General features: G+C 57.3%; 1 protein-coding gene across 1 annotated transcript; it reads right to left on the reverse strand.

Moving 5' to 3' along the window:
* Positions 1-758: 758 nt before the first annotated feature.
* Positions 759-7,374, reverse strand: LOC116827755 (tubulin alpha-1B chain). The gene is made up of 4 exons (XM_032785570.2): positions 7,298-7,374; positions 3,278-3,500; positions 3,008-3,156; positions 759-1,971 (listed from the first exon to the last, which is right to left on the reverse strand). Exons 1-4 carry the CDS (start codon positions 7,298-7,300, stop codon positions 991-993), a joined length of 1,356 nt encoding a protein of 451 aa, XP_032641461.1. The 5' UTR covers positions 7,301-7,374; the 3' UTR covers positions 759-990.
* Positions 7,375-12,831: the final 5,457 nt, after the last annotated feature.

A 12,831-nucleotide genomic window follows, 5' to 3' on the forward strand; every position in this document is an offset into this window, starting at 1 on the left:
CATTAGTTTTAGATTTCAGGGAAAATTTGATCAGACACTGTGCTTTCAATGGGTATGTTGGATTAAGATATCACTGTCTGGGTAATGCTATGTAGCTTTAGCAACAGTCATCAGATTCATAAGCTTCTGGTTGAGAGGTTATGAAAAGCCCTCAGACATCCTGAAATAAGAGGCACAGATTTGGTTTTAGTTATTTTAGATGCTGGGTCAGTGATGGGCTGGTTTGAACCCTCTTCTCTTTCCCAAATGGACCCAGCTGAAATGTTAAGTCTGCTCTGGAGTGAAAACAGGAGGCCAGTTTCCAGACCTAGTTGATTTTTTACTTCTCTGCTTACAGAACATGTGGTAGGTGGGCATGGCCTGGTCTTCCCTGCAGCGAGGTTGCACAAGGGCTCCTTGGGGTCACTGGCAGGAGTTGGTGCAGACTCAGGGCTGCACTAATTTATAAACAGTTCAAGCTTAAGGAAGCACAGGGGTGGCTTAAAACCACCACGGCTAGATCTCCCCTACAAATGTGGGTGTCAGTCACTGTAAAACACAAAATTCAGGGGTTTGGGTTTTTTTGTTTTTTAATAAAAAGGTTGTTTTTGACAACTGAAGTCTGCAGTTTTAGATTTTGCAGAGGGCAGTTTCACGGTCTTCTAAGAGACCCTCAAAGTGTGTCTATTGTGTGCAACTGCATGCCCCTATCAGTGCTGGAGATTGAACTGAAGATTGATCTCGGAAGTGTGTTGAGTAAATACACAAGACACGGATCCTCTAAGACAGGGAATGCTTTTTTATTCACAAACCCACAGGAGAAGTGGACAGTTTGGGTCTGTACCAAAAACTTCCATGATTTTAAGCACAGATCAGTTACCAGACAACACACACACACACACACATTTGGGCATACACTGCTACATACCAATTAACTGATTGGACCAAACATTTTGAATGTTTAGAATAGTTTAAGCTCCCTGTAAGAGCAGCACCGTTGTGACATTTACTTTAGTATTCCTCCCCTTCCTCTTCACCCTCCCCTTCAACAGAATCCACACCAACCTCTTCGTAATCCTTCTCTAGGGCAGCCATGTCCTCCCGCGCCTCCGAGAACTCGCCTTCCTCCATCCCCTCCCCGACGTACCAGTGAACAAAGGCACGCTTGGCATACATCAGGTCAAACTTGTGGTCCAGACGAGCCCAGGCCTCAGCAACAGCTGTGGTGTTGCTCAGCATGCACACGGCCCGCTGCACCTTGGCCAGGTCACCGCCAGGAACCACAGTGGGAGGTTGGTAATTGATACCAACCTTGAAGCCAGTTGGGCACCAGTCCACAAACTGGATGCTGCGCTTGGTTTTGATGGTGGCAATAGCAGCATTGACATCTTTGGGAACCACATCCCCACGGTACAACAGGCAGCAGGCCATGTATTTCCCGTGGCGAGGGTCACATTTCACCATCTGGTTGGCTGGCTCAAAGCAAGCATTTGTGATCTCTGCTACAGAAAGCTGCTCATGGTAAGCTTTCTCAGCAGAGATGACCGGGGCATAGGTGGCCAGAGGGAAATGGATACGGGGATAGGGCACCAAGTTGGTCTGGAACTCTGTCAGATCTACATTCAGGGCACCATCAAATCGGAGGGAGGCGGTGATGGAGGACACGATCTGGCTAATAAGGCGGTTCAGGTTGGTGTAGGTGGGGCGCTCGATGTCCAGGTTCCTGCGGCAGATGTCATAGATGGCCTCGTTGTCTACCATGAAGGCACAGTCCGAGTGCTCTAGGGTAGTGTGGGTGGTCAGGATGGAGTTGTAGGGCTCCACTACTGCGGTGGAGACCTGAGGTGCGGGGTAGATGGAGAACTCCAGCTTGGACTTCTTGCCATAGTCAACGGACAGACGCTCCATCAGCAGAGAAGTGAACCCAGAACCAGTGCCACCTCCAAAGCTGTGAAAGACCAGGAAGCCCTGGAGACCTGTGCACTGGTCAGCCTGTTAGAGGAAAAAAGTTACAAGCTGCCTCTGGAAAATGCACAGGACTCCTGGTCACACGAGCCTAGCTAGTGCCAGGCTGTGCCCCAGGCCATCTTTGCCAGCCCTGCTCTTTGATTGATCAATTAGAGTTTGGGAAACAGACAGGTACTGCAAAGCCAAACTGCTGGGACAGGAGCATCTGCCACTTACAAGCCTTTTGGCTGCAAGATGGACAGCTGGTCCCCTACATTGCCACTTCAAAGAGGTGAACTGGCTCCTAACCTTTCCTCCTGTAAAAGGCAATGGGTTCGGGGCTCAGACCTCCCCAAGGAACCACACAGATGTCTCACTGCTCCAGAGACAGCAGCTCTTCCAGAGCCGAGTCCTTCACACTCAACTGCCTATTATCAGTGGGTCTCTGCCTGGCCCCCTACAAGGGGGTGGGGCAGGACAGGCAGCTGTTAGGGAGTTGTGAGAACTAGCCAGGTGAATAAGCCTGTGTGCTCCATTCATGCCCTGTCCCATGTGGGGGCAGACTGTTCCAACCCTGCATTAAATCCAAAACTGCCAGTACCTGCAAGATGTGGGTGCAGACACCCACCCTGCCCCCACACTCACACCCAAAACCCTCCATCAGGGAGATCCGAGACAGGACAGTCACCGTACCAAAGGGCACATCTACACTAGACAAGAGGCAAAGCTCTTTACACACCCGGTGACACCTTACACTCAGCTGGGAATGCAGAGATGCCTTTTCACCACCGCTTTCCAGGGTGTGCTCCTAACACGGCCACCTGCTCCAGCACGGCCAGGTACCTCCCACATGGACTGGGTCTGGCACCAATGCAAGTCACATTCCTCCCTTCGCCAGCACACTCACTGCACTCCATTGTCCTAGGAGCTCAGCTCCCCCACCCTGCTGCTGAAAAGGGGAGATGGGTTTGCTAGGGAACCGATTCCGGCAGAACAGGGGTTGGCACAAACACGTGTCAGCACCATAATCCTGCCAGGACTGGTGCCACAGATTGGCCTTGCTGGCAAGATACTAACTCACCAGCTTGCGGATCCTGTCGAGAACCAGGTCGATGATTTCTTTCCCAATGGTGTAGTGCCCACGAGCATAGTTGTTGGCAGCATCTTCCTTGCCGGTGATGAGCTGCTCAGGATGGAAGAGCTGGCGGTAGGTCCCAGTGCGCACTTCATCTAGGGAGAGGAAAGGCAGAGTCTGTCTCCCCGCCGCCCATGCACAGCAGCTGTCTGCTATAGGCACATGAGTTTACAAGGCAGCCCAGAAAGCAGTCAGATGATGGCTTTGTGTACTCACCTATGACCGTTGGCTCCAAGTCCACAAAGACGGCTCGGGGGACATGTTTGCCAGCGCCTGTCTCACTGAAGAAGGTGTTGAAGGAGTCATCTCCTCCACCGATGGTCTTGTCACTGGGCATCTGGCCATCAGGCTGGATCCCATGTTCCAGGCAGTAGAGCTCCCAGCAGGCATTGCCGATCTGGACACCAGCCTGGCCCACGTGGATAGAGATGCACTCACGCTGTGGGGAAGATGGTGGGAGGTGGGAAGAGAAGATGTAAGCACATGGGGTTGGTCTGCAACTGCATGTTAAGTGGCTTTTGATTAATTGAGGCATCTCTAGAAACTCCCTTTGAAACCTTCATTTTTGCCTTTTTGGCTCCTCAGTGCATAAAATGGTAACAGCAAAATCAGGCACTATGAGCTTTGTAGCTGGGTGTGCTCTGAACAGACTCAGTGTCGGCTGTATCACAGCAAGCAGCATGTCACACAGATCCTTTGTGTACCCCACATGTTTAACGCACCAGATGCTTTCCAAATTGCAGGGAAAGGAAGAGCACAGATAACTGGCAGGAACAGAAGCAAAAAGAAGAAAATACTCATGAACCGTGGAGAGGCAGGTGGTATCTGGAAACCACTGAGCAGTACCACAAGTCTTGAAAAGTGTCTCCCTGCCACGCCCAGTTTTTCCTTATGTGTGGCCTGATCCTGCTCCCATGGAAGTAACTGGCGAAACACTGACTGATTTGGGTACAGGACTGGGGTGATGGGATTACTGTGAATAAAGGCCCAATCCCACAAAACAAGGAGCAGCTCCCCATTGAGTGTGCTGAGCCCTTCCAGGAGCCTGGTCCCCAGTGTCCCCTCCGGGGCATCTGCAGCAGGTGCTCAGTACCTGGTAAGATCAGCCTCCAAACCACCGCGACTACTTTTCTATCCCCCACTCCCAGCCTCCTCCCACATGCACAGATGGCTAACCCCCAGGAGAGCCTCGCCTAGGGAATCATGAATGGAGCAGCCATGCCCAGCCAGGGAACACTGGATTGAGCATAGCTGGGAGAAAATCCCAACCCTCCCTCTGCCCCGTGCCTGCTGGAGTCTGTGCGGACAGCAATGGCTTAAGACAGACTGGGCTATTTCCAGCATGATCTCATTAGACTGCTTTGCCAATTTCCCTCCACTGACCTCAGCGGAGAACATGCCCACATGGGAATGAAGTCAATCAATGAAGCGGGTGGGACAAGAGTCAAACCTCAATTCACAGGCCAAGAGAATGAGCATCGGGGTGAGAGGCTGGATGCAATTCCTCATTACTTACACGCTGCCTTGAAGGCACTTTAAATCAAATATTGAAAACATGGCTATTGCATTTGGAAAGCTCCCCCTTCCTTCACAAGGCATTGGGGATGCTGGCTGGGGAGCTAATCGAACGAACAGACAGCTACAAAGAATATGTATGTGCACAAGTGCTCACACGCATGTGCACGTGCACTCAAATATAATGGCTCGGAAGCACATTTATCTTCCAAGCCCCATCCAGTAACTCTGCAGCCTTGTTCTGCTGGCCCAGGAATAATCATTCTGGTCACATCTGCCTGAGCCCTCCCCCTGTTTGTCTCCTCCTTCAGGCCCCCTTGTGCTCACTAGTCATGGACACAAATCAGGAGGGGGAGTGGGGGGCTCTGCCAGTGCTGCCCTGCCTGATGCTGCTGGGACCTGTGGCTCTTCTCATCTCAGTGAGGAACCAGCCCCTGGCACTGCTGCTCTCTGGGGCAGGCTGGACGGCCACACCCTGTGTTCCCCCCAGCAGCTGCCGGCAGTTTCTGGCTCTCCTGGGAAGGATTTTGGAGCTGGGAGGGACTCGGTGGTTTGCCACGTCCCCTTCCCGCAGCCCAACTCGTCCCTGCGCCCAGAGGGGGCTGCGGAGAGGGCTGGGCAGAGCCCAGAGCCGCTGGCTCCAGACAACGGGTCTCATCTGCCAGCTCCACGCAGAACCCTGGGAGCGCCCCTGGGGTACAGCCGCGCCCCACAGAGCCGCGGGGTACAGCCGCGCCCGTCCCTCCGGGGCTGCCAATTTCGGTTGGACCGATCCCGGAGGTTTCATCCCAGGACTCCATCTGTAACGAAAGATTCAGCTCTAATGCCCGGACCTCTGGGACAATCCTGGAGGGATGGCTCCCCCCATCCCCCCTTAGAGCTGGTGGAAGCCCCCCGGCGGGGGTATCACCGCATTCCCCCCGCCCAGAGAGCCCCTGCAGGTGCCACACCCCGCGGTCTCCCCTCCCGCCAGCCTAGAGCCCGCGCATTTGCCGCCACCCCAACCCCGAGAAGCCCCCGGCGGGCGGACAGCCCCCCCATCCCTGAGAGCCCCCGCAGGGTCCAGCCCCGGTGCGTCCTCCCCCAGCCGAGAGCCCCGCGCTTTTGCCCCACCCAGCCCCGCGCATCCTACCCCCAACCCCACCCGAGAGCCCCCGGCGGGGCTAGCGAGCCGCGCTGCGCCATAACCTAAGAAACACCCACCCACCAGCGGATACAGCCCCGCGTGTCCGTCCCCCCGAGCCCTAAGAGCGCGCGCATCCTTCCACCCCCCCCAACCCCGAAAGTGCCCCCAGCAGGGTACAGGGGCCGCACCCCTTTATTCCCTCGGCTCTGCCCCCATCCCGCACCAGGGACGCTACAGTGACAGCCAAGATTGCAAAGGGAGCCCCGCTGCAGCCCCCCAGCCCGAGAGCCCCCCAGCGGGGTCAGCCCCGCATCCTCGCCCCCCCAGCCCCGAGAGCCCCCAGCGGGTCACAGCCTGCGCATGCCTAACGCCCGCCCCAGCGGGGCCAGCCCGCTCTCTACTACCCCACCCAAGCCCCGAGAGCCCCCCAGCGGGTCCACGCCCGCGCATCCAACCCCCCCAGTCCCCGAGAGCCCCCCACGGGGGTCCAGTCCCCGCGCTGGCCTACCCCGCCCCAGCGGGTCCAGACGCCCGCGCACCTACGCCGCCTCACCGCCCCGAGAGCCCCACGGGGTCCACCCCGCGCACCTACCCCCCTCCAACCCCCAGAGCCCCGAGAGCCCCCACAGCCGGGTCCACCCCGGCGCACCCTACCCCCCCCACGGTCCGCCCCGCCATCCTACCCCCCCCAGCCCGGAACCCCCCCAGCGGGGTCCAGCCCCGCGCATCCTACCGCCCCCAGCCCGAGAGCCCCCCAGCGGGGTCCACCCGCCATCCTAACCCCCCCCCCAGCGGGGTCCAGCCCGCGCATCCCTACCCCCCGCACCAGCCCGAGAGCCCCCCCAGCGGGCCCGGTCCATCCGCCGCGCATCCTACTCCCCCAGCCCCGAGAGCCCCCACGGGGTCCAGCCCCGCGCATCCACCCCCCCCAGCAGGGGTCCAGCCCCGCGCATCCTACCCCCCCACCCCGGAAGCCCCCAGCGGGGTCCACCCGCGACGCACCCCCCGAGCCCCAAGCCCCCACGGGGTCCAGCCCCGCGACATCCTAACAGCCCCCCCACGGGGTCCACCCCGCGCATCCTACCCCCCCCCAGCCCGAGAGCCCCCCAGCGGGTCCAGCCCCGCCATCCTACCCCCCCCAGCCCCGAGAGCCCCCCCAGCGGGTCCAGCCCGCCATCCTACCCCGCGCCCCAGCCCGAGAGCCCCCCAGCGGGGTCCAGCCCGCCATCCTTGACCCCCCCCCCCGAGAGCCCCCCAGGGGTCCAGCCCGCGCATTCCTACCCCCCCCCCAGCCCGAGAGCCCCACAGCGGGGTCCAGCCCCGCATTCCTACCCCCCCCAGCGGGGTCTCAGCCCCGCGCATCCTACCCCCCCCAGCCCACGAAGCCCCCCAGCGGGTCCAGCCCGCGGCATCCTATACCCCCCCAGCCCCGAGAGCCCCCCAGCGGGTCCAGCCCGCGCATCCTACCCCCCCACAGCGGGGTCCAGCCCTGCGCATGCCTTTATCCTCGGCTCTCCCACCCGCCACCGGCGGGACGCTGCAGCCTGGCGGGGTGCAGAGGGGAGCCCCGGCTGCAGTCCCCAGCCCGTCCTTACCATGCTGGCTGCCGGGCGGCGGGCGGGGGCGCGGCCGCTTTCTTACCGCGCGACTCTTAGGGGTCGCTGTAAGAGAACTCGGGGGCGCGCGGCGGCTCGGCTGCTTTATACCCCTCCCAGTGCCACGACGGCCCGGGCTTCCCGCGGTTGGTCGGCTCGGCCGGCCTCCGCCCGGGTTGGCGCAGGCGCGCTGGAATGAGTAATGGCCCCGCCCCCCCGGCTGCAGACAAAGATGACGGCGGGCGGGGCGCTGAGCAGCTGGCGGGCGAATCTGCAGTCAGAGCCCCCCCCCCCCCCCAGCCCCGGCGCGCACTGTCGCTGGGGTCCCCAGCTGAGCGGGGGGGCTCACCCCAAGCCTGGGGAGGGACGAGGCAAACTCGGGGCTCATGGCTGGTGCCCCCCGCATGCCCCATTCTGGTCACGGGAGAATTCTACCGAGGGGGCTGGAGCTGGGGGGTGGCCCGATTTTACAGGCACAGGCCTGATATTTGGGGCTTTTTCTTATATAGGCTCCTTTTATCCCCCCACTCCCAAATTTTCACACTTGCTGTCTGGTCACCCTAGGTGCACACAGGGCTGCAAGCACCAGATCACCCTTAGAGTCCTGCATCCCCATCTTCAGAAATGCGCCCACCCCATGGAACCAGCTGCTCCTTCCCCGCAGGGCTGTGGTGAGCTGGGTCTGTCCCTAGCACAGCTGGGGTGTGGTGGGTTTTGTAGTGGGTTCAACCTGCAGCAACCCCGAGCGGGGACACAGAGCTGAGACCTTGCCTTCCAGAGTCTTGTGGCACGCAGGAGGGGATGCTGAATGGCCAGAGCATTGCAAGCGTAGCTGCTGGAACTGGGGGTGCTCCTGCACCCTCTGGCTCATATACAGGGTTTACAGTTTGGTTCAGTGGCTCTCAGTGCCCCCACTATACAAATTGTTCCAGCCTCCTGGATTGCAAGGTAGTGGGGGTGTTTTGTGGAGGTGGGTAGCACACGATGGGTGTCTTGCAACGCTGATGTCTTCCTTTTCCGCAGGGTGAGATCAGAGTCTCTTTCCCGGGTCTGCAGGCGCCTTTGCACGCTCATTTCTGCAGGGGAGGTGAGGGGGTAGGGAGAGGACAGGCAGCAGCTGCTGCAGGTGGAGCCGTGAGACTGGCTGCTTTGTTGCAGTCTGGAGAGCAAAATTTTTAATCCCTCCCTGCAAGAAATCCAAATTTTCTGCGCATTTCCCACATTCTGTAGCTGCTCTGGATTCCTGCCCCCCTGTCTTTTTCACTAGTTTGACACATTTCTCTCTCTCTCTGTCTCTCTCTCTCTCCCCCTCACACACATTTCCCTCCTGAGCCATATTTTTTTTTAAATAACTCATCAGTCCCAGACCCAGGCCTATTTTTGGGCAACAACATCCCAATGAATATTGGTCCCAACCCCCATGAGAACTGGCCCCCAAGAACGCCCAAGACTGCAACATTGCAGCACATATAGACTGTACCTGGAGTGGGTCTGAATGATACAGGACAAAGACCTCTTAGACGCAATTCACCTTTCTGCTGGTGCAGGCTGGTTCCCTATGTTCCCCAGGGGGCTGATGAGATACAAGAAGAATCCAGGATTGCAGAGGCACAACTAAATAAAGAACTTCTGGGCTCATTGAGGGCCAGAGGGCCAAATCCTCAGCTGGTACAAATGAACATAAATGGAGCTGCACTGATTTACACTAGCTGAGGACACAGCCCAGGGAAAGGGCCCATGTCCGGTTTCAGAATTTGGCCACGGTCAGAGCTGGGCTTTTTTCATCAAGTTCATCTCCACCCACAGAAACCTGTAAACCTCCAAACATGTTGTAGGGAAACAAATAGAAACAACACCCTGCCCTTCGCTGCAGCCTGTGCTCTACATGGAGAGCTGTCCGGACTCTCAGTTACACCCCAGGACACAGCAACATTTGTCTTTACATTTACAATCTTTTATGGTACAATATGCTGCTTCCTGGATACATATGTCTCATCCAAGCAGCACGAGGGGAGGAGAGTCCAGGGCATTCAATTCCCTGTAGGGACTCGTCGAGTTCTCAGGGTCATTTTGCTGGGGTTTGTAAATGGGCTTTGCAGTGCATTAGTGACTGGAAGATCCAGGGCTGAAACATAATCATCCATTTGAACACGCCCCAAAATCTGTTGCGTGCTTACGGGATGGAGCACAGGAAAAGTCTTTGCCTTTTTTTCCTCCCTGGCTTCCTTCTATTTTACTCTAATCTATGGCCTCAGTTACACCTGGGGGCAGATCCTCAGCACGTGTCAATTTACACCCATCAGGAATTTGCCCTGGTTCCAGCTATTGTTGTAGCTGCACCAGTGAAAATAGCAAACCCCTCCCCCGTCTACACTAGAGGTTTGCACAGGCGCAGCTACACCAGTGACTGTAACCCACTGTTATGACCTGAAGAGGTGGGGCAGAGCGGGTAACAGGATGGATGTATTTAGGGAGGGAGTATTGGTCATTGATTAAGGCACAGAACTGAGAATCAAGAGACCTGGGCTCTGTTCCCTGCAGCAGGCATGGTGGTGTCACCTGGGGAAAATTTATGAGCCCCTCTGAACCAGCAGCTGCACAATGGTGGGTAATATAAAGACCCACTTCCCAGAGGGGCTGTGAGGTTTAATTCCTCAATGTTTGTAAAACACCTTAAGACCGTGGGGGGGGAGGTGCTCTGTAAGGGCAAAGCATTATGATCCCAGATCATCCCCTGTTTGGGAAAAATCTAGGTAGGAAACAATCAACTGCATTTCAACATGCAGTTCCCCCCATCCCCCGGCTGTCTCCTACTGCAGCCCCCTAGATCTCCACACCTCTGTACAGCTGCCTGGTTCCTCTGGCCCTTCCTGGCTCCTTGTGCTGCCGGACAGTCCGCTGGGTGCTAAGCACAGAGGCAGAACTTGCCTAAATTAATGCTGGTGTGAAATGTCCAAGGAAGCCGACTGGGCTCTCACAACAGCAGCAGCAACTCCCCTCTTTCCAGTGTTCCCTCCTTGGGAGCTTGGGTTTCAGTCTCTGCATCATTTTCTTCTGGTTGGATGGAAACAGTAAGAAACCACAGGCCTTGCTCTCCCTGAGGTCACCCGCTGAAGCCCGCTGAGGAATGTCTTTCAGCAACTTGTCCTGCTCCTGCTGGGCGACAAGGCCAAGTGCTCGTCCCCTGTGCCCCCTCAGTGCTGCTCCCTCCTGCCCCCTCCCCAAACCATCTGCTCTCACATGAGCTTGAGCAGCACGACGCTGCTTATCCCTGCTTAGGATCAGGCCAGGGCAGAGCAGCGTGATTGGAAATAGAAGCCAGTGGTGGGTCAGGTGGGGGCTAACCAGGGTTTTGATGCTGGAGCGCCCTGGCTGGGCACGGTGCAGACAGCCGGCTCTTAGATCCTTCAATGGAAAGCTGGAATGCCCTGCTGTCCACCCACCATGCCCAGCTCCGCTTTCAGAGCAGGCCCCACTGTGCTCGGGTTTGTGTCTCTGTGCTGCTGCACCTTGACTTTTCCAGCTGTGCCGTGGGTCCCGGGGTGTGTGTGTGTCTCTTTGGGTGCACGGAGACATCACCCACATAGAGAGGACTGGAGATGACACCATATCCCTGCATGCTCAGAACCCTCCCCACAAGATCTATCCCTGCGCCAGCCTAATGCAAGGCATCTGGCCCGGCTTCATTCCCATGGCAGTTTAGGGGGTGCAGTGCTGCTGCCGACTGTGCCATCTTTGAGGGGAGAGTTAGAGCAGGGGTCTGGGCAGCAGGACTCCCAGGTTCCTTTCCATGTGCTAGGAGGAAGGGAGGACTAGTGGTTACAACAAAGGACTGGGACTCCTGGGTTCCTTCCTCAGCCCCGCACAGTGACTTTGTGTGAATCGCCTCATTACTTCGTGCCTCAGTTTCCCCATCTGTAATAGGGAGTTCATACTACTCATTCCTCTTCCAGGGGAGCTGTGAGGCTGAATTCATTAAAGTCTGAGAAGCATCTTCAGATGCTGGGTGCAAGCTGCTGGGGAAGGGCAGAGGGTCGTGATTACGCCAAGAGGTAAAGGCTCTGTGGATGCAGCAGCGAGATCAATGAACTCCCCGCAGTGTGCTGTGGAATCAAATCCATGGTTCCAGCCCAAGGACACAGGAGCCCCAGAGACGCTTGCTCTCTAATTAGGTATGTAAGACAGCGCCCTGCTCATCCACTGCTAGGCAACGAGTTGTTCAGTTGCTAGGAGACGGAACAGGAATCCCTGGTGGCATTTGGTCTCCCTTTATCACCTAGCAAGTCATATGACTGTGCCCCGGGGAAAGCTGTCCTGGGAGGGGGAGAGAGCAGGATAGAAAAAGCTGGAAGCCAGAGAGACCGCTGGGGAAACAGGGAGGGCCCCCCCTGAGAAAGCTATTGTTCCCCCTGGCTGGCTGACATTCAGATGTTAATAAGCAAGGCCAGATCCAGGGGGTTTCTTTTCTTGGCAGCAGGGGGGTCACATTATTTCTCAAGACACATTCCTGGGCCTGGGCCCGGGCCCTTTCTCAGCCCCACCCCCAGCACAGAATGCTGAGGCTGCATTTCTCGCCTCTCGGGGAGGTCTGGGGTAGGAAGAAGGAGACGAATCCAGCTGCTGCAGCTCCTAGCCCAGTGGAGAGCTTCCGAGTGCGGAGTTCATGGCAGCCACATTCCGACCAAGCAGGCTCCATGGGGTTGATGTCATTCGTACGCCAGCCAGAGCCAGGAGTGTGTCTTCCAGGGTTATCACGGTTCAGGTCTGAGATGCTAGGCTGGAAATGCTGCGACTTTAGAGACCCAGTCAGACACAGGCAGACAGACAGACGCTCATCATCACACCCCGACAGAGCCACATTCAGAAATACAGGCGCAGTTACACTCATAGCTCTGCAGCCCAGCTCAGAGACTCATAGACTTAAGTGTCAGAAGGGACCATTATGATCATCTAGTCTGACCTCCTGCACAAAGCAGGCCCAGAATCCTACCCATCCACTTCTATAACAAACCCCTAACCTATGTCTGAGTTATTGAAGTCTTCAGATTGTGGTTTGAAAACCTCAAGCTGCAGAGAATCCACCAGCAAGTGACCCATGTCCCACGCTGCAGAGGAAGGCGAAAAACCTCCAGGGCCTCTGCACATCTGCACAGCCACTTCTACACACACGTGCACACACATACCCAAACACACAGGTACATGCACACACACACGCACACACACACAGGCCCACACACAGGCACACACACACACACAGGCCCACACACAGGCACACCCATGTGTGCACATGCACACAGGCACACACAACCCCAGGCCTCGTGGCAGGTCAGCAGTGACTCAAGCCATGGCCCGTGTGCAGTGAGTTTGGTGGATCTCAGCCCAGCCCCCGTTGGTCAGGTGTCTACGTCTCAGCTAGCAGTGGCTGGCCCCTTTGCTGGCAGTCTCAGCAGAGAGGCCCAGGACTGAATGAACCCTGGGGACTGAGCCCCGCTGCCCCTGCTAGGGAAGGGGGCCTCCCAAGGGAGGCTGAACAA

Source organism: Chelonoidis abingdonii, chromosome 26, assembly GCF_003597395.2.
Source record: "Chelonoidis abingdonii isolate Lonesome George chromosome 26, CheloAbing_2.0, whole genome shotgun sequence".
NCBI classification, from domain to species: Eukaryota; Metazoa; Chordata; order Testudines; family Testudinidae; genus Chelonoidis; species Chelonoidis abingdonii.